This window comes from Montipora capricornis, chromosome 8 (assembly GCF_036669925.1).
Source record: "Montipora capricornis isolate CH-2021 chromosome 8, ASM3666992v2, whole genome shotgun sequence".
NCBI classification, from domain to species: domain Eukaryota; kingdom Metazoa; phylum Cnidaria; class Anthozoa; order Scleractinia; family Acroporidae; genus Montipora; species Montipora capricornis.
This window is the reverse complement of record NC_090890.1, coordinates 40,832,232-40,857,313: the sequence shown is the minus strand read 5'-3', so window position 1 is coordinate 40,857,313 and position 25,082 is coordinate 40,832,232. Positions and strand designations below refer to the sequence as shown.

General features: G+C 40.3%; 2 protein-coding genes across 2 annotated transcripts in view; one reads left to right on the top strand and one right to left on the bottom strand.

Annotated features, from left to right (window-relative positions):
* The window catches only part of LOC138059046 (uncharacterized), a 17,832-nt gene extending 15,008 nt beyond the window's left edge, over positions 1 to 2,824 (top strand). The window contains exons 11-14 of the mRNA XM_068904555.1: positions 426 to 584; positions 984 to 1,059; positions 1,356 to 1,405; positions 2,069 to 2,824. Of these exons, the coding sequence (XP_068760656.1) occupies positions 426 to 584; positions 984 to 1,059; positions 1,356 to 1,405; positions 2,069 to 2,173 (390 nt within the window). The 3' untranslated portion in view covers positions 2,174 to 2,824. The remainder of the gene's footprint in view (positions 1 to 425; positions 585 to 983; positions 1,060 to 1,355; positions 1,406 to 2,068) is intronic.
* On the bottom strand, positions 2,534 to 25,082 carry LOC138059044 (voltage-dependent T-type calcium channel subunit alpha-1H-like). Its single transcript, XM_068904553.1, has 27 exons — positions 24,879 to 25,082; positions 23,725 to 24,515; positions 22,232 to 22,474; positions 21,665 to 21,759; positions 21,011 to 21,185; positions 20,184 to 20,484; positions 19,374 to 19,466; positions 17,314 to 18,351; positions 16,648 to 16,799; positions 16,172 to 16,475; positions 15,599 to 15,757; positions 14,975 to 15,235; positions 14,263 to 14,403; positions 13,547 to 13,653; positions 12,508 to 12,631; positions 11,715 to 11,783; positions 11,118 to 11,429; positions 10,636 to 10,755; positions 10,447 to 10,536; positions 9,452 to 9,647; positions 8,463 to 8,611; positions 7,151 to 7,260; positions 6,267 to 6,394; positions 5,031 to 5,101; positions 4,642 to 4,720; positions 4,419 to 4,540; positions 2,534 to 4,066 (listed from the first exon to the last, which is right to left on the bottom strand). Exons 2-27 carry the CDS (start codon positions 23,967 to 23,969, stop codon positions 3,002 to 3,004), a joined length of 5,949 nt encoding a protein of 1,982 aa, XP_068760654.1. The 5' UTR covers positions 23,970 to 24,515; positions 24,879 to 25,082; the 3' UTR covers positions 2,534 to 3,001.

The following is a 25,082-nucleotide window of genomic DNA, read 5'->3' as shown; positions in this document are numbered from 1 at the left end:
CAAAGTAATTACTTTGGCCAATCAAAAAAGACGGAGACAATCCAGTAAACCAATCAAATCTCGCAGTAATTACACGAAGCCGACACTAAGCGCAGGAAAATGTGCACGCGCGAGCCACGGTTGGTTTTGGTTTCACTTCTGATTAGGTTGAAAAAGTGGCGCGAGCACTTTGAACCAGTCACTAAGCGAAGTAATGCAAAACCAAAGCAATTCGCTAATTACTTTTGACACTCAATAACCGCTCTATAAGGCTTATTATTTAAACGGTATGATTTAAGTACTGCTCACTGCTCAACACTCTTGGTTGATGTTTCTTTTTGTTTCCGACTGATCAAAGCGATGATCATCATAACTCAAGTTGCATTTTATGCAAAATCAAGTCACGAAGGTTATATTTACATTGCGGTTGTTAACTTTCCTTGCAGTTTTGTTGTGTTGTAAGCCACAGGACGGGCCATTCATTCATGTTTCAAGATAGTCTCCCTGTTCCTCTTGCTGCTGTTACTGTGAATTGTCTTCTGAGTAAAGACTCTGCCCTTCAATCAGCCGGTGCTGCTTTAGTTTCAAATATCGCCAGATATCAGGTACCCATTTGTTTTGTAACGCTCATGCAGTGCATCTTGTTTTGTACATGTCATACGTCACAGTAAGTTTGAAACAATGGATTTCAAAATGGCCTCCGTATCCGCAAAATGGTCCATGACAAAACATTTTTTATTTTCGCCCCAAACAACCTCACAATTCATCCCAATTTTTATTCCTGCAATGTTGATACACACTTTCCATTCTAAACGACTTGGGGTTATAACGAAGTTATTATGGTAACGGGAAATGATATTTTAGACGACGTTCTCGTTGGCGTCGTTGTTGCGTAAGCTCCCTATTTTTGTCACTCACACGACGACGTGTCAACGTTCATTACTGTTAGGTTTATTTGTGCCGCGAAAACCAAATGATTTGGTCTTTTTTTTTTTCTTAAAAAGGTCCATGAAGACATTGCTCTAGAATGTTCTACAGCTGTTATTGAAGTTCTTAGCCAGGACATATCCTCAGACACAGGTGAGTTCTCGACTTTTCGGCGGTTTGTTTATTGGATGATAGCATTTTAGGTTGAATTTCTACATTGATCATTGATTTTATGAAATCACAAAAATCTTAATAAACGATGTGCGCAAAATACGTTATTCATTGCTGCCGAATACACGGGCACGAAAAGTTTCTTTACATGGTACTTTTCTTTCAAAGAAATTTTGTTTATTTTCTTGCGGTAGCCATTAGGCGCAAACTATTCTAAATGGCTTAATACTGCTTCTATAACTGCAAAAAAAATGATGTCTTTCTGTTGTTGTTTTCAGGTCATAATTGTTTGTATGCTGTAAGGCGATTTATTGAAGTTAGCTCAGAGGTAGGTTGTTCGTTCTATTCTTCAGTGTGCCTGGTAGCGTCTAAATGTAAAATTGAAATGACCTTTAAACATTACTTGACGACGCAATCCCAAGGTCATTATTATTGATAAGTCACAAAGTGCACTTGACACATTCAATAACTACCAAAAACAATCGCTCGCCAAGATAACCGGTTAAATCGTTTTATTTCAAGAGACTTTTTCAACGTTTTTGATGGCGACAACTTTCGTACCTTACTGCGTGCACTTGTTAAGCAATCTATTTAGTTTATTTATATTATTAAGTTAAAATTTTAGGAGAGGGTTGGGTTTGTGCTTAAACCTAGGAGGGGACTTTTGTCCTATTGTTTTTGCACCAGTGCTGTTTGTACAAATCCTTAAATAAATAAATAAATAAATAAATAAATGAGTAAGGTACAAGTTGCCCCTCCTCAACCCGGAAAAAAACTTGAGAAGATCAGCACATGGAGAGCGCGGTTGGGTCTTCAAATTAAAGTGAAATTTTCAATTACTTTACTGATTAGTCGGAAACCTAAAGAGATCCCTACACAGCATCGATTTGGTGGAAGGTAGCTGGAGCTAGTGGGCACTCTTCCCCTCCCTTTCTGCCAAATCTCCTTTTTCGGCATAAAAGATCTTTTCGTGATCCATTTTTTGGTTTAGGTGACTGGCCTCGCGAGCGTGATGGGTGTTAATGTCGACAAGTTCAAAGGCATCAATCCCGAAATGGACCAACTTTGTGATAACTTGGGGAAGTTGTTGAGCTGACAATGAAGATTCCACGATTTAAAGATATATTCAAACTCATGAGTACTTTGAACACCTGGCGACCATCTTTTAAGTCGTTGTAGAAGAGGTATCAGATGGTACAGTCACGCTGAACAATTGCGAAGACAAGGAACCTTGCTAAAAAACGTTTTCGAGTATGAGCAAGTGGTCTTACATATAGTGCTTGTGATGATATTAATTACGGACTATTTAATAGCATAATCGGCGAGTGCTCGTCGTCAGAGCATAGTAGTGAGTGCATTTACGGTCGAGAGTTCGCAATTTATGTGGACTAAAACGGACGTCTTATACAGTTGAGGTTATTTTCATCTCATCAATACCGACAAGTCACAGCATATATCAGGGTTTTCTTGTTTTTAATTAGCGTCAAAACTGTTTCAGAAGAACGGAATATCTACGTAAATTATTTTCCTTTCTCCTAGAATAATTCACATAAATTTACAAAATCTCGCGTTTAGTGCTAAAGCTATTATTCACTCTTTATCCGTCAAATTAACTTTTTGTCCTTTATCACCTCTCGTCGACAGTCTTGGGGGATTTGAGAAGGTGATTTAGGTCAGGCAAATACGGGCCTTGGTTTAAGGTAATCAATGATTATTGTCTACAAAAATAAACTGACTTTTTACAATACATTTGCTGTAATTTGAAAGGGAAACATTTCCAGGAGAATGATATTGCTCCTCGCACTGTGCCCTTCTTTTCTCGATCCTCTTGTCTCGATCCTCTAGTCCAGTCGTGATAGTTTTGCCTGAAAGGTAAGAATTCGCTCTCGGTTCGAAAAATGAATTGCGTCTCTTAGAAATTTTGCTATACGTAGCTTTGCATCTCATAGCTTTTGTCTTCGTCTTTTTTCGTTGTGACAGACGGTTCAAGCTTAATGTCCTTGCGTATGCCCGGTGGTTGTACGCCACTAAACGCTGGAGTAGCCCATCGTGCATTTGGTTTAACTGGTTTGATTTCCTGCTTATCCGGTTCAGTGTTCGGTATGGGTACAACCGTGGCTGTTGTCTTAGACTCTCTTTTGCCCGAACTCTTTGCTCGCTTAGGGTCTGATTTACGAAAAGACTTTTTGAAAAACTTCTTTTGCCCTTCTTCCTCACTACTTGAGTGCGGTGATTGTGATCGGGTGGCTGAGCAGTTATTAACAGGTCTGAAAACTTTACTCGGTTCCCTGTCGACTTCCATATTGCTATCATATATCTCGGTACTATCCTCGCTCATGACGTAAATTGGAGCTCTTGGTGATATATGTCCGTCACTTGATTTGGTGTCTGATTTTTCACTTTCGGGACTCGGTAGTCCCGACGTCAATGAATCGACTTTCTCCGAGCTTCTACCGATTTTGTTAATCGCACGGGACTGACTTCCTATTGGCGGAAGCCGCAGGGTTGCTGGATTAGCGCACCAATTAGATCGTGTTTTGTTCATCGGAGAAAGCCGATGTCTTGAGCTAGCACTGACTGGCTGTGATCTGACTGCGTACTCAAAGGAACTCAAACTACTTTCTGAGTCATTTGGCCCTTGTCTATCCAAACCAACTGGGGTTGAAATAGCAGCGCTGGCGTTATTATTTGCTTCTTTCTCTGAAACGCTCTCACCCTGATTTGGTTGGCCATCTTTGCAACTGTCTTGCTCTCCATCTCCATCAGTTTTCGTTGCTAGTTTGTTTTCAAGTTCGCCTTCTCTTGACGAAGTAACAGAAATTTCTTCTTTTGCGTCCTCTAAGTGCTTCATCAAGACAGCAACCACAACATTAAGAAGGACAAACTGCGTTGCGAGCACAAAAATTGCAAAGTAAATTGGAGCAATGTGTTCGAGGGCTGAGCATCCCGTCGAAGGATCCTTTGCGCATCGTTTCTTATTTATGATGTCCTGTTGATAAGGAAACACAAGATGTCACATGGATGAAGATTTCAGGCTAATTGTAGTAATACACGCTTAAACAACTGAACTGACAGTTTTTTTCCGAAAATATACTTTACAGTAGTAGTATTGAAGATGAGGCCATTAACGCGTTTTAAGTGATCATCTTCAAGTTTCCCGAGAAGAAAAGCTGCTTAGTCTTCAACAGATCAACAGCTTTGAAATGTTATTTTTTTAGAATTAAATGAAATCTGATCTTATCCTCAACGTTTTCCCTTACGAACATTTTGAAGTTTTGGTATATACCCCACCCATCACTTCATGGTGCGTCGCCCAAGATGTGCATGTTTGGTGATGGTACCTTTAGTATTCCATTCCAGTTATCCCCTGTGGAAACACGAAACAAAGTCAGCATCGCGAATCCAAAATTCTTGAAATGTGCATGATGGCCCAATCCCTCGCACGGTACATCGCCACTGCAATCTTCGGAAAAGAAAAGACCATACCATCAGATCACAGAGTTCGAATTCGAGATCCTTTCTATGGCAGCACACAGAACACATTAAAACTAAAAAAATACTTACCAATTTCGCCAAAGAGTTCCATTCCCAAGGCTGCAAATATAAAGAACATCAGCAGGAACAGAAGCCCCAAGTTGCCAACCTGTAGAAGCAAAATAGTTTTCAGTTGATCGTCGTTTCAATCGTGAAGTCAAAATCAAAACTAAAGTGCTTTAGCCAATAACAACGGACACAAAGAACCAATGAACAAATCGCAGATGGGCGAGGAAATAAATGCAGCCGGTTCTAAGCGCGGGAAATGAAGGCGAGCTACACAATTTTGACTTTCCTGATTGGTTGAGAAGGTGACGCGAGACCTTACAAATTCCAACTACATTTGATTTTGTTTGGTAATTGGTTTAGAGAATGGTGCGAGATCTGCAAGTGTTTAGGGCGACCAGGGCGTGACTTACTTGTGGTAACGCCTCAGCGACGGTATCTAGTAACTTCCGGATTCCTTCAGCCGTCTTTAACAGCTTCAGAACTGACAAGAAAAAAAAACTAATGGTTGCAATATTCACTCTATCTGTTGACACTTTAGAAACTTGCACAATCGGGATTATGATTTATCAGCGACTATTTGTGGGGCCAAGGCTCATACGAATAACTACTTTGTAATAAACGTTTAGTGAATTTTTAAATCGCACAGCGCGCATGTTGACAGAAGAAATAATATATAGATTTAGCCAAGCCTAAAATCGGAGCTCCCGGGTTATTTATTCCTTCAATAAGTTAACATGTCTTGAAACTGCGGTCCAATCGAAACCCGGTACTTGGTCTGCGGTCAACTTTTTAATAAAAGCTGACCTCCATGAGCTCTCAACTTGAGCCCGCGATATGGTCATGTGATACTGCACGGCGGATACCTTGTTTTGACAGGTGTCAATTGACCATAACATGGATGTCCAATATGAAAGATATACGCTGTAAACAGCCGTCATCTTGCGGGCGCATTGATTATTATTGTTATGATATCTTTAAATTCTGGGACAGCTGCTAGCCATGATTACGATGAGAAAAGAAACTATTTACTTATGAGTTCCTAGTATGGTGCTCCGCTTAGCTGCCCTTTGGGCCGCCGGAGCTCCGCTTAGTATGGGCAATCAAATAATGACGAGTGAAATTAGGGAATAATTTCACAACAAAAAAATCAAGGTGACACAAACACTAACCCGGTGTGGCCAAAACATCACGCATCCGCACAACCATTTCACCCCGGTCAATTAGCACTCATGGACAGCTGTTTCGGCCTTGCTGGGTCTCATCAGCATGACGTAGCGAAAATACCAGGCGGGTGTCTTTGACACCCCTTTCACTTTCAATCTTTCAGTCTTGGACACCCCTTTCACTTTCAATCAAATAATTCCCCGAGCCTAAAGGCCCGGGAAATTATTTGATTTTTTCTCGCGCCTTCATGCTTGGGAAATTTTTGATTTTGGACAAAACGCAAGTGAAATTATTCCCAAATTTCACGAGTATACCATGTGATTAACTAAAAAACTAAGTCACTGTTTCATAATGGAAAGCCTCTGCTTCTTATGGAGGCTAGGCTGGGTATTTTTTTTCTGGTATGGATATCATCAATTTTATTCTCTCTTCTTCAGTTTGCCGTACGCAAGGTATCTGCTAACATATTCCTTAATGCATACCTCGTGCAATTCTGAGAACCCTCATGACTCGGATAATTGTGGGGTTTATTGGCAGTGAAGCATCCATTTCCTCCAGAACAATGCCAACAATCGAAAGCAAGATTATGATAAGATCCAACTGATTCCATCTGAAAATAAACAGTTGGGTTATCAATATTACGAGCACCAGCATGGTTAGTTTCGTGGTGCTGCGAAGGGCGGATAAATTGCAACATGAACAGGGAAGAAATGAGAGCGTTGTTAGAAAAATAAGGGGTTTGTTTTGACTCTTATAGTCTTAGAATTTACCCAAGGGAAAAATGGCTTTTTCAAAGCTTTTTTTTTTTGAAGCCGTTACTCCTGAAAGTTACTCCCGCTAACAGAGGGTTTGCCATTAAGTTAAGGACGGAGACTCATGGAACGAAGTCCACACGCACTATTGTGTATCGGCTTGAGCCGGAGGGGTTACTCTTGACTTCCCTAATTGGCTTTTTGCAGCTGGCAATCACCTGACACAAAAACCGGCAAACTGGAGAACAAATTGCCCATTGGGACATCTAAAGCAAAGAAAATGAAAAAAAATTAAGTTGCTTTGTTTTACGTAATTTGCTCTCCAGTATGGCGATTTTTGTGCCATGTGATTTTCAGCTGCAAAGGGCACATTATCTGGCCTTCCTTTCTCTTTTCCTTTCTCTTTTCCTTTCTCTTTTCCTCTTTAGCATCGCTACTGGAGGTTTACAAAATGTGCAATTACCGATTGACGAACAAAAGAAGCTAATGACAGATCTATTGTTTTTTTCTTCCGACATGGCTGTGATGACGTAAAATGAAAACCATCATAATTACTCCCGTGCTCCAACTGGCAGCGAAACCCTGGGGCGCAACTGATTTTTATGTAATGGTACCTTTCTTTAATGTATTTCTTGAAACCAAGAGCATAAATTTTTAATACGCCTTCCAGTATGAAGATGGCAGTGAACACATAGTTTGCGTACTCTAAGAAGTCACTCATTTCCTGTAGAACAAGATTTATTGACAATTATTGATTTACAATTTACGTCACTAATTTAAATTTATACGACCATCGATTTTCGACAAAAGAGAGAAGTGCTCGTTTGCAAGGCTTAAATTCAAGAAAAAAGGACTCTACGCGCTTAAAATCCAGGCGAATACTATGACATAGTATAACAAATGAGAAGTGAAGGACTATCTGTTGCATTTACCAATATTTCGAAAGGCACTGCCTTTCTTCATCAGGGTGACTGGGGCCCGTTTCTCGAAAGTCCCGAAAACGTTTCGGGCCCGAAAAGCCATTTGTGAAACTGCCAACCGCTTGTTTTGGAAAGCCGATCTTTTAACGTGTTTTCAAGGTAACAAAAAGAAAAATGACTGTGAAGTTTGACGACTTAAATCCTCTCCGTTCTTGAGATATAAAAGGAATTGTGACACCCGAAAATGGCCCGTAAAGTTTCGGGACTTTCGAGAAACGGGCCCCAGGTTGGTAACCTGATGAGTACCCGTATTGCTGGGGCCAAGTTGCGCATTTGAAAACTTTAAGTTAATATTTGCGCAAGTTTAAGTTGTGCACCCTTTCTCATCAGGGTGTTTTAGGTAACACCCTGATGAAGGAAGGACAGTGCCTTTCTAAATATTGGTAAATACAAGAGATATCCCTTCACTGTTTGATAAGTCTTTCACTTCTCGTTTGTTAAAGTGCCCCTGTGAAAAAAAAAAAACCAATTCTTACTTTTCTTTGGATTTCAAAACTATGTTAACCAAACACTGAGCGACCAACGTTTTAAGCCTTGATTTCAAAAAGACACCTGTTTCTTTTAACTGGAAGTTTCCTATTTAATGGTCCGTCATTACTAACTTTAAGTTCTTGAGAGAGCTGATTCGAGGAGAAATGACGTCAAAGGCTCCCTAGTTTAAGAATGCAGTGCGTGTGTACTCCGCAGAATTAATATGCAGCACGGGAGTTTGGGCTTTCGGACTTTTAAAACTGGCGTTTTGCATTTTATAATAAGCTGCATTCACACACTGAAACCTTAAGCTAGTTATCCTTTGACGTCTACATTAAAGAGTATTTGCATTTGAAAAGATTCCCTCGCATTAGCCTCCATTGCAAGCTAGTTCCAGTCCTATAGTGAGAATACGAATATGGTATATTGACATTTAATTAATTCATTAGCAGTTCTTCAATTAAGCCTGGTTTACCTGTGGTTGCTGATAGTGTTCCATAGCCATACAAATGACATTAAGGACAATGACAGCTGATATACCAAGGTCAAAATAACCATGTGTGCAAATTCGATGAAAAATCCGCCGAGGTTGGAGAAATTCTTCAGCCTCTTCTTTGTCTGCTTCTGTTGGATTAAAACACGAAAGACTGAATGGCGTGAGGGTAGAGTGTTGAAAGCATATTCATGAAGTATCATGGCCCCCCTCTTGGCAATTCTGACTCCACTCCCTCTAGATTTCTATGTGAAAATAGTTTACTAGGAGTACGCCAGTCAGTCTCCTGAGAAAACTGGAAGCCCAGCAAGACTACCTCATGAAAGAACATCGATAATTACATACTAGGAATAGAGTATCAATGAATCTATACGATTGTGCCGAGCCAGATACGAAAAACCACCGAAAAACCACTCTTTAGATGTGGCCAAAAAATATAGGGAAGTTGTCCTTTATTCTTTCGTGCGTTAAACTTCTTTTCGTGTTGGCATTGGTTTTGCCTTGGCCTCGGGTGGGGCGGCCCTGTCACTCGTTCCTCGTTCAGGGCTGTGGCGGGCGTGCCCTCACCTTTGCTGAGATCATGTCTTCCATATTTGGGTATTTCCTAGATTGCCATGCTGATTTTTAATAAATGGAATGGGCTTGGCCAAAATTTCCTAAACAGATGGAGTATGATTTGTGTCCCAGCAAACGGAGCTCGTCCAAAGCAATGCCTTGACAACAAAATCAGTCTTAATGTATGGAGCATGAAGCATAAATACTTATTAATTTACCATTGACCTTGTGAACCTGAAACTGAATCTGGTTTCGTGTTGCCAAAGAAAACTTTCCTTTTTCCTCTAGATCTGGTAGTCATCTTTTTTTTAGCCTTGATACCAATCATATACCAGGTTACTGAGCAATAATGGTAGTTCTCAGTCCCCGTTAGAAAAGTTGATTTTTACGTAAATTTAGTGGTCATCCCTTCTCACCTGCCTGCCGCTTTTTAGCTTTTTCTTGTTCTTTTTCTTTCTCTTTTTCCGCTAAGCGGTCTTTCTCTATAATAGCACGGCACTTTTTAAAATTCTCCACGACTACACCAACCAACATGTTGAGCACCACAAAGCCGGCGAGCAGCAGAAACGCCACGAAGTACAAGACATTCCATTTGTTGTAGTTTCTTATTGGCTGAGAGGAAAAAAAGTTACGTGTTAAGATTGTTTATTTTTTTTATCACAACTGACACAACAAGTTGAAACGTCGTATTAGTGTTATCAACTATTTCCCTGAAAAAATAAGATATTCAACTCAATAAAGCATTGTTCTGCGGAATTATGAAAAGCCGGTATTAAACTGAATGATTACAAAAGTGCATTTTTTGTCACTGCTTGACGTAAACAGCTCAAGCCAAAGACTTCTCTTAAAAAAACTATCGCAAAGACGTCCGGCGCCGTTTCCAAAAAATAGAATGGACGATCCCACACTACATAGTTACAATATGCGCCATTACTAGGTGTAACAGCATTAACAAAAATCTAACTACCATCAGTGCAGATACACAAACATTCATAAAGTAGGTTGAAAATTGTGGGAACCCGAAAAGAAATCGTAATAAAGCTAATCTAGCTTGCGCGCAGGACTTTTGCAAGCTAAACAAAGTTTAATGACATAACTTTAACGTCTTTCATATCGCTCAGTGGTGCAAACTGATCCGAAGGTCAGAGGTACCACTTCCGTGAGAGGCACTAGGATTTGTTCCGAGTATTTCCGAACTTCCGGACCAGCAATCGAAAGGTCATAAATTCGACTACTACTACTGACACTCGTAGAATTGTTAACGAGTATTCCTGAAGCACCATCGGTGAATGTACATCACTTCTTTTGCCCGACTCGCGAGTAATAGCTCGGTATTTTGCCTAAGATCGTCAGTAACAATCAAGTTAAATTTATGCTGTTTGTAAAGGGAAAATGAAAACCGAACAGATACCTGTTTATCAACACCGACAGCATCTATCCCATCATACATTATGGTTACCCAGCCATCTTTAGTAGAAAAGACGAACAATGTTAAAAGGGCCTGTGGAAAAGTATATTTGAAATAGAGAAGTAGTTAGTTTTAAAGCATTACACCTAATAAATTATAGGTAAAGGTCCTTGAATGAAAAAGCTTACTTACCTTAGCCAAGTTATCAAAATTGTATTCCTTGTTTATCCACGAGTGTCCTTTACTTAGACAGTCAACTCTCGAATTGACATCAGAGGCCTCCGTACAGTAATAGAACATTCCTTTAAACAGCTGCACAAACAACCACAAACACATCAGTGTGTGATGTAAACAACTTTTACTCCACTGAGAATCTGCTGAAAAGCTGATTTAGCGTTAAAACTCTCCTACCCCAATTTACCCCAGGAATAAACGATTCCAGGGAACTGTCTCAATAGATGAAAAATCTTGCCCCGCGAGCTCAGCCAATCAGAGACAAGAGACCAAAGAAATCGGAACTAAATGGCACACTTCTCATCCTTTAGCGACGGCTGCAGGTATTTGCTTCAGGATTTGATTGGCTTGTTTTACTTTTCCACCTTAGTTACATTGTTTTGCCTTCAACAAAATTTCTGCACGTGGTCAGCTTTGTGTAATAATTTACAAATAATTACCTGTACTCCAAGAATGCCAAATATGATGAAAAATGTTGCTGCGATAAGCACAATGTTTCCAATGGGCTTCAAGGAGGTTATCAGAGTCTCTACCACAACTTTTAGACCAGGAGCCCTGCTAATCACTCTCAATGGTCTGAGTGTTCTTAGCGCGCGAAAAACGCGCAACACTCCTAAAATGGAGCTTTCCGTGTTCGTCGTCAAGGTGACAATGACGTCAATCCAAGAGACGACAACCAAGAAGCCATCCATCACATTCCACGTGCTTCGCAGATATGCGCCAGGTCCCACCCAGAGACCAAGGGCTATTACCTGGGGTAAGATAAGGAAGTTTGTAAATTGGCGTAATCATCGTGAAAACGGTACACGGCAACTGATACGTACAAAAAAATATAACTGGGCATTTACCGTCTCATTCTCGGTCATAGTCGTTTTGCCCTGAGTTTTGTGCTGCTTCTGGGATTGTAGACGGTTTCAATGACATTCTTATGACGAGGGTTATGTCCGGAACTAAGATGTCTCTTCTTAGCTGTTTTATCTTGTCGAGACGATAACACAGCGCTTAAATTTCTGAAGTGGAAACGTCATGCCCCTTACCTTAATTAACATTTCTAACGTGAAGATACCCAGGAAAATGTACATACAGATGTTAATAAACTTCTGCAGCTGTAAAAGAAAAAGTACAAAAGGTTTTGGTAAATTGTTGCTGGACCGTCCGTTTTTAAAAATATAATTAGCTTAATAATGCGCGCATTTTGATTGGTTCTCACTCATTATCTATCAGAGGACAGACGCATAGCTGACGTCATCGTAAAAACCTTTGAAATTTGTTCAGTCAAGAAACCATGACCCGGAGCCTACAACTCTACTGTGTTCGTGTAACGGCGTTTTCACAGACCGATTTATTTTTAGATTGAATTTCCCGCGAATGAGACTCCCACAGGAGCCCGATGACCAATTACAAGAAATTAAGTGGACGTCATAGGGTCACCGAACCGGAACTGGCTTTGTTTTTTGACCTAATTCGCAGGAAGGGCTAGTCTAAAAATAAACCTACTTTTGAAAACGCCGTTTCACAGACGCTGTATGGAAGTTGCACGCTCCAGATGGGCTCCTGGTTCAGTTATATATCACAGAAGACGTCAAATTGCGGTGAGAACATCAGTGACACACTCGGCTATCGCCTCGTGTACCACATTTTTTTCTTGACACATTTTCACATCATACGTGATCTATTACTGAACAGACGCAGGGCAGCATGGCATCTATTTCTTTAGGACACGTTAGGAGGCTGTTGCGATGAGGAGCATCCTTGGTTGGTTCTAAACTTCATTGGAAAAAAAAAACACGAGGTGCTCAAATTACTTGTAATTCTTTTGTCAAGACTGACCTCGCTTTCATCTGGAAGATCCGGTCTTTCCAGAGCCATGACAACGCAATTCAAGAGGATGAACGTGAGTACAACGCGATCAAACCACTTGTTTGTGTACAAAGCTATCATCAATTTTCGAAACCTGAAAAGCAATAACTGGATGTGTAAATATGGTATCAGTAAGTTAAGAGATGTCGATGATTCAGAGCCCTCACAACTATGAAGCAGGATTATTCAGTTTCTCTAACAGGTTCATTGATCTTTGATCGCACTAAAATAACTTCTTCCTTGCAATCACCAAGAAGGGAGTTTCACATCTCATGCGATCAGTCCACCAATTTATTCAATTACGCGCTCCGAATTAAAATCTCCGACTCGAAGGATCATTGATCGGTCTATTTTTTAAGGATACAAACTTTCAAGATACGAAGGAGGAAACTTTTTGAAATACATTTGATGCATACAACAAGCAACAACATCTCCAACCCAATACAAACAGTGTTCACGAGTCCAAAAATTGGCGAGCAACTTAAAGTTCAGGAGAGGAAACCACCCGTCGTTAGCCGACAATGCGTTGTATATCAATCCAAATGTAACTGTGCGATACAGATTATATCGGCTACACTACTAGTCAGCTCCTTCAGCGAATTCAAAAACACAGAGCCTCCGCCATTGGTGCACATGTGAAAGGTTGCCACGAAATTTCAAACCCCGAGCTTTTAAAACAGTTCTCCGTTTTAAAGAAGTGTCAGGGAAAGCTTGACTATTTAATCCTCGAAATGCTTTCCATCCGTGGGAGGAAGCCAGCAAAGTTGAACACGCAATCAGACTCAATTCGCTCGAAAGTATCTGTTTAGAAAATTTAATCGCGTGCACACTAATTCTTTGCCTGACGCTATAAAGAACCACTTAATTTCAACTTGAAAAGACCATTACAAACTTTCAAGCCAGGTCTAGATAATAGTCATTCCTCCCGGCTGAGGTCGACAAATCCCAGAAAAAAATTGCAACTGGCTCGAGAGGCTAAATCCCGTCCATAAACGAGCTCACAACTTACTTGTTTGAAGGTGAAAAGATATATAAGGCCCAAGCTGTTCTTTGATAAGAACATGACGAGCTGTCCTGAATCCTAACCTCTGTTTCGTCATCTTCCCGTGCACTCATCTAGAAAACAATGAGAAAACATCCATCCAGGAACAATGTTCCAACAAAGAACCAAAGTTGGCCAAGGGAATTGTGTCTCGCATGAATTTTGCTTCATTTTATCAATTCCTAACACAGAAACGAGTGTCTTGCAAATGACTTTCAGTAGGCCAAGGCGGGAATTGACACTTGTGGTTATATCAGAAAGCCATAAGGGTTGAAACGTGTAACGGCCCCTTGTGTGCTGGGAAACAAGCTTCTGAATATTCAATTTGCTAAGTACCATATTTGGAACTACAAGAGCGAGGGGTTTCCAAATATGGTACTTAGCACTGAAACATTCAACCAATCAATTCGTACTGAATATTCGGAAGCTTTGAACGCGCGTTACACGTTTCAACCCTTACGGGTTTCTGGTTATATTTAGAACACTTGACTTCGTTCCCAGGCCCTTTCCATCCCGTGGGGTTTGGGGTTGAGAAACGCGACGGGAAAGGTCCTGGGACGAGGTTGTTAGAACACTATTTTTTCATGGAGCCGTTTACATAAGCTGTCAGTTTGATATGGTATGATATATTTGCATGTAGTTGACTAATGTGGGCGAAATAAAGCTTAACATTATCATCTTACCTCCTCATCAGTCGTACTACCCCTTTCAGCTTGCACTGGATTGACAATTACCATTGTAGTTGTGTCTCCAAATGACAAGGCCTTCCGTGTCACTCGTGGAGAAATCCGGGTCGGGGAGGCTGGGGCTGACACGTGGCATTCCTAAAAAAACACCCGAGAGAAGAATTTACCATTTGAAAATCTCATGAAATATCTAAATGCGCTTGCAATATTCGATTGTTGTTCGAAACGAGTGCAGAGTGGAATCGTTTTTTTCAGTGTTAGAATGATCATCTCTGTCAAATGAGCTACTTAAGAAGTTGTAAAGAGACCTGAGAAAATCCGGGCATTAACGGGACTGGAACTAATGACCGTGTAATTTCGCTGTACAGTGTTCTCTTTTTCGAAAAACTATCAAATCCTTTAAGAACTGGTCGAGTCTCTTAGAAAACTGCTAACAGCTTGGTGCCGTGGGATTCTTTGGGTGGAAATAATGTCCCGCTTGCATTCAGCTCAGCGAACAGACGGATGCCAGTCGAAGGTACACCGCTGATCCACGGGCCACACGTGCCGGTAAAGGGTCAATTAAAGGAAGCGCTAATTTGTAAAGCTGCTCAACGCAAAGCGTGAATTGTTCTTTGAATAATGTAGTCACTGTGTTTTCCTTAGAGGCCAAGGTGGGTAAACGGTGAATATGTCATTACTATGACGGCGGTATGGAAATGAAACTCACATCTCTAAACATTGAACATCTGGGAGACAGAGACGGAAAGGAGCAGCGTAAGCGTTGCATCGGCGCAGAAGTTTCATCATTCCTTGTTTTCTGATTGTGCGCACTAGCTGACTCCACGTTTGTCGATGAGCGCCTCGGACTCACGCACACCAGGGAAGGCGCCTGGGGCGAGGATGGGTTGCTCACATCTTTGCATGCCACGTAACCTTCGTCTTGCTTTGACCCTTCCGATTTGATGCTCAAAGTACTTGCTGTTTTTTCCTGTTGGTATAAACACAGATGAAGTACTGTATACAATACAATACAATAATACATACTTAATTGACCACTCCCACATAGGGGCTTTTCAGGGCCAATGAAACAAACCAGTTCTGCAAGTGCAGCTGGGAAGTTGAACCAGGGACTACCAGGATCAAATTCAACGAGTGGTCAGAGCGGGTCTTGAACCCGGGATCCCCGGATCTCAAGGCAAGCGGCCCTAACCACTGGGCCACACTGCCTCCTTTTGAGATAAAAAAAATCACAATCTGATCTTTTCATTTTAGCTGAACAAATGAGAATTTTGACGGAATGGTGCATTGTTGATTAAGTGAAAGAAAGTTTGAACAAATTTATGTCTTTTACCGGTTGATTGGCAAATCCTTCCACTAAGATAGCTACAAGCAAATTGAATAGGATGTAATTTCCAATGGTCATCAGCAAGATGAAGTATAGAGCAGCCCACTTAGAAGTAGCTCTCATTCCATCGTACATCACTGTGTTCCAGTCTTCTTGGGTCAAAACCTGCGAAGAAATGATTTCACAACTGCCTAGTACTAAAAGACGCGAGCCTCGAAAAAAAAATCAAACTGTTTTTCCTGCTCACTTTAGGGGCGAAGCCTTTTAGATTCGTAAGATGACCTTTTATCAAAAATTTAATCCTTAATGTTCCCTTTCATGAAATATAGTTGACTTTCCAAACGTTTGTTAGTGTAATCATGGATTTGATCTCCTCCGGGTCAAAGCTTATGTTTTGTAAATACATGTATTTCCATTTTGCATGGGATGCGAGCCAGGGTAAAACAGTGAACAAGGCCGAAACTCAAAAATGCCCTCTCTCTTTCTCTGTCTTCACTAAGCAACCATGCGCATCTACTTTAAAAGCATAAGTCGCAAAGAAAATCTTCAGGACCGTGCAAATTTGTCCGGTACTCTTACCTGGAAAACAGTTACTAAAGCCCAAAACAAGTCATCAAAATTAGCTCGCGCGGTGACGTATTCTCCTTCCTCATTCTCAAAGGAGTACTTGCCGCCGAACAAGTTCATTCCCAGAATACTGGCGGTGAAAATAAACAGAGCCAACAAAGCCAGAAATGTCATCACATTGTCCATGGTGTGGATCATTACCATCAATTGACGCCGCAGTGCTGGTAGGAAACGCACAAGTTTGAATATGCGCAGTAATCGGAATGACCTCAGGACAGAAATACTGCTGTTACCATCGCCAAAAAGTTCTACAATACTACAGACGGAAAGAGAGTAGGTTAATAAGCTATCCTATCTTTCCAGTTGTCCGCCGAACGCTGTTCAACTATATGCGTCGGTCGGTCTTGCTCGTTCGCCTGCTTGCCTACCCAGCTATGACGCGCGAAAGAATTCAGTTAACCGCCAATGCAGACGTGATGTATACTTACCTCATGATAACAATGAAGCCGTCAAACAAATTGAAGGGATCTTTGATGTATCCATAGGGGCCAAGGCCTAGCAGCTTCAGGAACATTTCAAGACCAAATATGGCCGTAAAAATGTAGTTCAAGATTTCAAGTACTTCAGTCATCTTTGAAGGCTACGAAAAGTTGAAAGGAAAGCGTTTGAGAAAAAGAGACAAGAGCAAAGTGGTATCAACCTAACTTTTAAGAATTTATATTATCTTTTCTTACAATGCCGAAAGATATAATTCTGACTACATTTGCCCGAAATTTATTGAAGATGCCTGAATCAGTCATACAATGAAATAAATCCTAATTACAGCCTAGGACCATACCGTGAAATAACACGTGAATGTTTTATATTCTGATCAGAAGAAGTGCTACACCACTAAAAAGACACCCTTTAAATGTGGCCAAAAATTATGTGGAAACGTATTCTTCATCTATTGCATTTAGACCCCGAGGAAAAAGCAAGCAAACACGTAGACTGACTAACCTAGAAAGACCAGAGAATCCCGCAAAAAACCTTAATAATCCTAACAGCTCCTATGATACCCATGGAGCCTCTCTATCGTGCCGACAGAATGTTAATTTCTGACTAACTCATTCAATCATTCAACCGTCAGAAATTATATTTTATATTGATCTCACCTGTCCGTGATATTCTATCCCCATGCTAAGAGTATTGAGAAATATGGACCCCATGATGATATACATAAACCATTTGCTGTCAACATTGCGGCGACACAACTGACGAAATCGCTTCCACTGCTTTTTTTTTTGTGACGTGTCCCCGGCTTCTTCATTATCCGTTAATTCATTCTCACTCTCTTCGCTCTCTTCATAAACGCATTCAGACTCGTAATCCACCTTTATGTCTTCCTCGACGTGTTCAACCGCGCAAGTACAAACGTTATGTATTGCCGACGCTGCAGCTGCACTTGCAGTAGCGGTTGCGGCTGCACTGGATAAAGAAGCCGCTGACAAGAAAGTGTGTGCTGCTATATCAGCAGCGGCAGATCTGCCGTTGACAGCAACCGCTGCTGTTGCCGTAGTGATCATTTCGCCCTGTGATGAAGATGTAGGCTCCTTGCGAACTGAACAAGTGGAACCAGTTATAATAGAAATTGTTGGTATTCCTCCAGGCCGGCCAATACTGTCTTGTTCCCCGTTACTGAGTTCCTGTCCAGGAACCGTAAGTCTGTTTGTGCTCGCTTTATCCTGTTTGCCTTGCGACTGCTGGACATCTACGCAAGACTCATTTGGCGTCAGGTTCAAAGCTCCCGGAAGAACGTTACTGGATTGACATCCGGGATCTGTGCAGTACACGTGATGATGATAATGATGATGGTGGTGGTGGTGATGATGATGATGGTAAACTAATTTCTTTTTCCGTTTCCGCCGTTTTCTGCGCTTCGAAATTCTCGTTCTTTTGTTTGAATCTTCGCAATATTTCCAGTTAAATCGTTTTTGAAATCTTCTTTTAAGTCTTTTGAATAAATGTTCGATATACTTAAGTATCTCAATCCAACAGCCATCCTTTCCATATCTACTGCTTGCTATGGTACTTGTACTCGTCCCTTCTCGGCGGCGGCTTGCTCGTAAAAGTTCATTTTCACGTTGTTTTGTTTCTTGAAATTGCGTTGTTATCACAACTAGACACAAGTTAGTCATAAAATACGAAGCAATCTGCAAGGAAGACAACAACAACAAATAGTTTATTCGCTCATTTGCACTTTGTTACATGAATAATTATAAAAAAGAAAAGAAAGAAAAAGGTGTATATTTGGAGAATAAAATAACCGAGAGGTTTTCGAGCCAGTCTCCATCATTACACATTTGATTACAACAAAGGGAGGCGAACAGGGTTGAGGGATTGTTGATCGTTGCCAATGGGGCCAAAATGAATATTTGAACAGTTTATGGTTATTATGCAAAACGGTTTATTAAGGTAAAATTTAAGTTTAACAGTTATACGATCGACTGTATTCGTTTTATTTATCGTTGTTGTCATTGCTTACAACGCGAGGTGATTGGGTGTAAAATTTCGTGGCACACCAGGAAACAAAAAGCTAAGGGTGACTTGATTGCACTCTTTTCCACGCGCTTAGCATCAGCTGCTTTGTGTTCAGATTGAATGATTTGATTGTCAGCTCCTGATGTGATTGGGAAAAGTACTTGTTTGACAGATTGGTGAAGAACGAGTCTGTCGTGATCCTGTCAAAGTAAAAATTTGAACACAATGAAGTTTCAAACTCCAGAATAAATCCTTTTACAGTGGTTACCAGTTACACGCGCCGCTCATCGACTTTTTTTCATTTTTCAAAACTAAATCGGTTTCAATGGACATCAATCAAATGTTTCCATGACGAATTCCACTGCCGCCAAGTGAACAGGACTATTGTCATGGAAACATTTGCTTGACGTCCACCCAGATTTAGTTTCGAAAAGTGGACAAAAAGTAGTTGAGGGGTGCGTGTGACTGGTAACCGCTGTAAGACGCACAAGCTCGACCTCAATCACTTGATAAAAGATTCCTTGAAGGAATCGAAGTTTTTGTGTCCCAAAAAGTTTTATTCTGAAGTATGTTCAGCTGAAAACATGCAAACCCTTTGCTTTCACTCTTGATTCCTGCTCGGTCTCATTTTGGGAAACTTTCTTCCAGTCTAACTTGCATGACCAAGACAAACAAAGCGCAAAACTTTACTTACTACAATTAGAATGACAAAATAAATCCAGTTCCAAAATCCATGTGCATCCTGTATAAAGTACATTATATCTGCCCAACCCTCTAAAGTGATCACCTGATGAAGAAGAAAGCAACGAACGTTTTTTATCAAGAAGTTTCTCAATTTTTAATTCAGTACCGCTTATGCTAGGTATGCTAATATAGGATATTTATGCGAATCAGTTTTCCCCGCCGAACCTTAGTTGCATTGCATCGTTGCAGTGCAACCAGATCAGGTATAAATTAGCAGACAGCGGGGACAAACATGAAGACGTAATCTGACTTGGCGTTTCAGTATCCTACATCAGAAATGATGATGGGAGAAACTTTGAATTTTTGGTATACTAAAAATTTTGATTAAGGGACTGGTAGCTACATTCTTGGACAAAATTGTTGAGAAAATTCTGCTTTTGGACTAACTACGATCACAAGCTCTCTGCATGAATCGAGTAAGATCTTTATTAAGTATGCGCCTCATGCTATCGGGATACAGTCACGAACCCAAGCCTAATATGCCAGACCTCGCCGCCATCTTGGTTTTTCACGGTACAGCGGCTCAACTATAACTATCGGTTTTATAACTATTAGGATGCTCGCACCCGAAAAACCGGTTTGACGAGAGAAAACAAGATTGACTAGTCCAGAAGTTCGGGCTGCGGCGGCTTCAAAGTGTCGACGCGATTCAGGCAGAGCCTCCTTTTCTCTTCCTCATTAAAGACAAAGACAAAAGGAGGATCTGCTTACAGAGTGGGTCTTATTTTCAGTTACTCACAAGGAGTATAACAAGTCTTACCTGAAAAATGGCGACCCAAGCAATGAAAATATTATCAAACCCAATGGCTCCCCAAGCAGGGTTATCACCTTCCTGTTTGCACTCTCTGTAATATTGATGCCAGTCCACACAGTCATTGGAATGATTTGAAATTAGAGGTTTGTTGTGGTACTCATACGTAAGAGAGCATTGCCCCCCATTTTTATGCTTGAGTGGTGTGATAAACTCGCTGGTGCATTTCTGCATTCCTGGTACGTCGGGTAATGCACATACGAAGTCGGGATCATCGAACGAAGGTTCGTAAAAGTTTGATAAGTTATAACTGAAAGAAAATATCAGTGCAGTTATTTAGAGCATCACACGTGTCTGAGGACAATGGAGAGGATACTCAACTTCCTGAGCTCTTATATTGCTTTGAAAACATATGAACTTAATGGGCCCTTTTCGAGTTGCTGTTTGTCTTGGTTTCGAAGTGAGTCCTGGTGCTCAGCTATTGTAAAGGAAATGAGTTTGATTTGTGTAAGAATGCGCCTTTAATTTCCATTTGAATGGTTGTACACCAGGACTCACTTTGAAAGTGAGGCGTGCATGGGCTATTGACCACTTCCCTCAGGGGTTTTAAATGATTGAAATAAACCCATCGAATTTTTGAGATTCCCCTCTGCCAGGAGGCAAACAAGCTGGCGTATCTAAAAATTAAGAGCGGGACAATGACTCCAACTTAGGAGCAAAGTCTGGACCGTACTGTACTGTGATTCAAAACCTTTTTCTCCTCCATTTATCTGACGGTGGGATTCGTGACAGAATGTTAGCAAAATCAATCAAAACAAAGTTAGGTATATTTCAACCTTTGAGAGACGTTTTTTGGTAAGCGATCATCAATAAAACATCTTCCTCTAAGCACGCCTCCCCACAATTGCACAGCAACAATACCAAATATAGCGAAGATGAAGAAGCATATGGCAAGGACATTCCACAGCATGGGTAGTGTGTCCAATAACAATGTCACCAGAATGCGGATACCTAGAATGACAAGTGGGACTATGAATAAAAAAAACATCATCCAACGTTAACAGAAGTAGACATTTTATTTATTGGAAGACGATGTTAGACGCGCTGCTCGACTTTCATCGAACAATCAATGTTGGCTTAGCATTTTCCAGTACAATGTGAGATGGTTAATGCATTAAAATTGGAACGTTTAGCTGTCGTGGAAGGTATAGAGTCACTTATCCTGGCTTCCCCTTCGAATGATGCATACTATTGAAATAAGAATCGGCAATTGGAAGGAGATCGCACTCTTAATCAGTTCAGTGATACATGAAGTCGTCACACTGCTGTCGAATAGGAAACTTTTAGTGGAAAAGTAGAATGTTCTCTTCGCCTTGAAGATAGGACTAATCTCAGAACTAAAGACAAGTGTATATGACGATAAGCAGACTCATACCACTTTTATTGACTTGTAGTCAAGTAATACTTTAAGCCACAATCGATTTACTCACTAGGTACTCTGTTGATAGCGCGCAAGGGTCTGAGAACTCTGATGGCTCGTACGGCACTAAGATACTCTCCTTCGTTGTAGATTAACTCAAAGGTCCTGAAACACATGCAATGCAAACCATAACGTCTCAAGTCTTTTCGGCACTCTTCCGATCTTTGTTCATTTTTAAGGTAATACGTAATAATACTCAACGCCATGTAAATAAAACGGCTTTGCTCCTTTTAATACCAAGTCACCTTTGCCTTTGCAAGCCGCTGACCAAAATATCAGTTCAAGCATTACATTTGTGGGAACAAGACCGGTACTCAGCAAAACTGTCATCTCTCAAAGACGTTTTGTCGCAAGGGGCAACTAAACAGGAGCAGTCAGGGTACTTGAGGCACGAAAGGTAAAAAATCCTACTCAACACAACAATTGATGCATATAATGGTTTTTTAATATTCACGCGATTCCTGATTCAAAAACTTTCGGAGGTAGTGGCGACACATCCTGAACCAGTTCAGATTTAAATTACAAAGAAGAAAGCCTTGTGTTCTCTTAGCATAAATAGAACAAATGATGGCCTTACCCCGCAGCAACAATAAAGCAATCAAGGCGATTCCAAGGATCAGTAAAATAGGCCATCTTTCCAAAAAGACCCATGGCCATCCATTTACACAACATCTCAATTAAAAAGAAGACATAGATGACTTTTTCCATTGTATCGAGAGTTTGACATCTTTGTGTGTGGCAATCTGGATCAGATGGATCGTACAGTCCAAGAGTGACACAGTTTACAAGAATCACAAAAATACTTAAACGTTCAAAATAAGTGAAACGTGTTAAGGAACACACACGAAACGTTACTCATATTTCATCCTGCAAAATAAACCAACTTCTGTGTCTAATCATTTACAGTCAATTAGGCATTTTATAAAGACTGTTTAAATCTAACCCGCCGCTTTGGAACAGTTCGTTTCGTCGCTATAAATAAATAAAAATTTCATTTAGAAAGTAGTCCATGTGCAGAGGTTCTTATACCAAAACTTTTTAAAACAAACTATTTATCGATCACCTGCCGTGTAAACTAACTTTTTATTTGCCATTTATCAGCCATATTTAATTGCTTTCCAATATGCAGGTGAGATTAGAAGTCACATTAAAGATAACTTACATGATATTTTCTCAGTTCAGAGGCAGCATTTAAAAAAACCTTCATGGCAGGAAATTAAAAAAAGATAGCAATCTCCACAACTGTTTGTCACTCGTATTGGTTAGAGCGCACCTCGTCTTTCTCTAACTTCAGTAGGTACTTCAATTGTAAGGCTGTCACCGCTCGTGAGCAATCGCGTTAACACTGGAATTATCATTGCACGATCACATAGTTGAATTTTAGAAGGACGAAAAGCGAGTTCTCTTTGATAAAACAACGTGGGTGACTCTGGAACTGAAATTAATTTCTTCGCAAAAAAGGCTTTCATTCCTTTGCTTCTTCGGGAAAGACAATTTTTACCTTTTTGCATGCTTTTTTAACTGTCGTTGTCCATTCGCCGGAGAATGTGTGGGCGTTAATTTTGGCACGTTTTATCAAATATTGTGGGTAAACTAACGAGCAAAGGATGGCTTGCGAAAGGTTACTTGGAAATGATTTGTGATTTTTTTAAATTAAAAGTGATTGCATCTACAAAGGCAGATTTCTTGCAAATGACTTTGGGTAATTTCACATCATAGTCACCTCTTAAATGAAGAAATATAAAATAATATCGATTTCTCCAATAAGCAGGTTGACTTAGCCTCCTTTTTTCTTTACTATCACATCTACAAAAGAAAATTTTGCTTTCGTAATTTAAAATAAATATTCAGGCAAAAGTTCCATGTAGAAAAAATAATTATAAGAAGAAAAAGATGACACAAATGGTAAACTTAGTGGTATGAACGATAATACTCAGCTGAATACTGTGATTATTTCACACTACCAAATAATTTGAGATGTAAGCCGATCGCTCTACAAATTGTTCTAGAAAATTTAGCTTAGCGAAGAAATATTAGCATAAAATTTTTATTTTAATCTAAAAAGGATATGGCCAAGTAACAAGACGAATGAACCAGTTTCGTGGTGGGCTGTCGGAACGAAGAAAGAAAAATGCCACGGTTTGAAAATCTTTGAACACATCATATTCGCCTCTAACCTTCTGTTCAGCAGTTTTAGTTTCGTAACAAGTCCCTGCTTCTCTCTTAAGTTTACACGACAGTGTAGGGTTACTTTGTATTTTCTCGAACGCTTCTTCGCGAAAAAGATTGATGTTTGATTTATTGTCGGCTGACATAATTCCTCAAACAACGGTGTTATCCAGATATAACCCTAATCCATTAACGAAGATGCTTGATGTCAGTGTAGATTCCCGCGGAAAGTAAAAATTCCTCGTTGTATCTAGTAAGAAAAGCGATGGGCTCCGGTCCAGACATACTGCGGCGCACTGCTGTGAATTGATGATCAATGTTGTTGAGGCTCCCAGCAAAGAAACCCAGGTGATAGACACGACGCCATATTGACTTCGCGGGCTGATAAGAGAATGCTATGAGCCCTGTGTTGCAAGTGGATAATATTCTTGTGCTATTTTAATAAATCCTGTGAGATTCTCTTCTCAATGGTGAGAAATTAATTAATGTAGCCTAGTTTACGATTTTGTATCTTTGAAGGTGCGAAACTAAAGTCAAGCAATCCGCTTGCCTTCATGATATTGTACTTGTCATAGCAAACTGAAGTGATCGGCTCCGCGACGATCGACGTTTCAAGAGGCTGACTGAAGTCAAAACAGGCAATCAGATGAAGGCCTTTGGTTAAATTTAGTTAAAAGGTTCTTGATTGGTTCCTGAAAATAAAGGAAACGAAAAATGATTATGAATTTGCATTAAAACTACGCTGGCGATTTTTTCAAAATTTCTTTTTGTTATTAATCCCACTCCACAAAAAATAAACGATGAGTTTTCGATAATTTATTCCTGATCGACCTTTGCCGCCCGGCAAATTACAACCCGACCGAAAAAGTGAAGTATCCGAATTTTTTACAGTTAATAATCATCCTTAATTGTCGGTTTGAAGCTTGTATGAGGCTTACGGTTCCAAATTTTCAGTTGCATTTATTCTTAAGGAAAACCGGTAACGGAACCCAAAATGAAAATTACATTGGCACTCCGCATCCATACTGTGAAAAAAAAATTGTATTTTTACTAACCTAGCACGTACACTAAAGTCTGGTCTTTCTCGGCACCTGTCAATGACGCCTTTTGATCGGTAAAAAATTAAAAGGCCACATGAAAAAAAAAAAACATTCGAGGGTATAATCTTGAAGGGATCTGACGCAGACAGTAGTGACACGCTCGAGTCAAAAAGAAAAGAAAAAGACTTGTTTCCACTGTAAAAACAAATATGTCTGCAT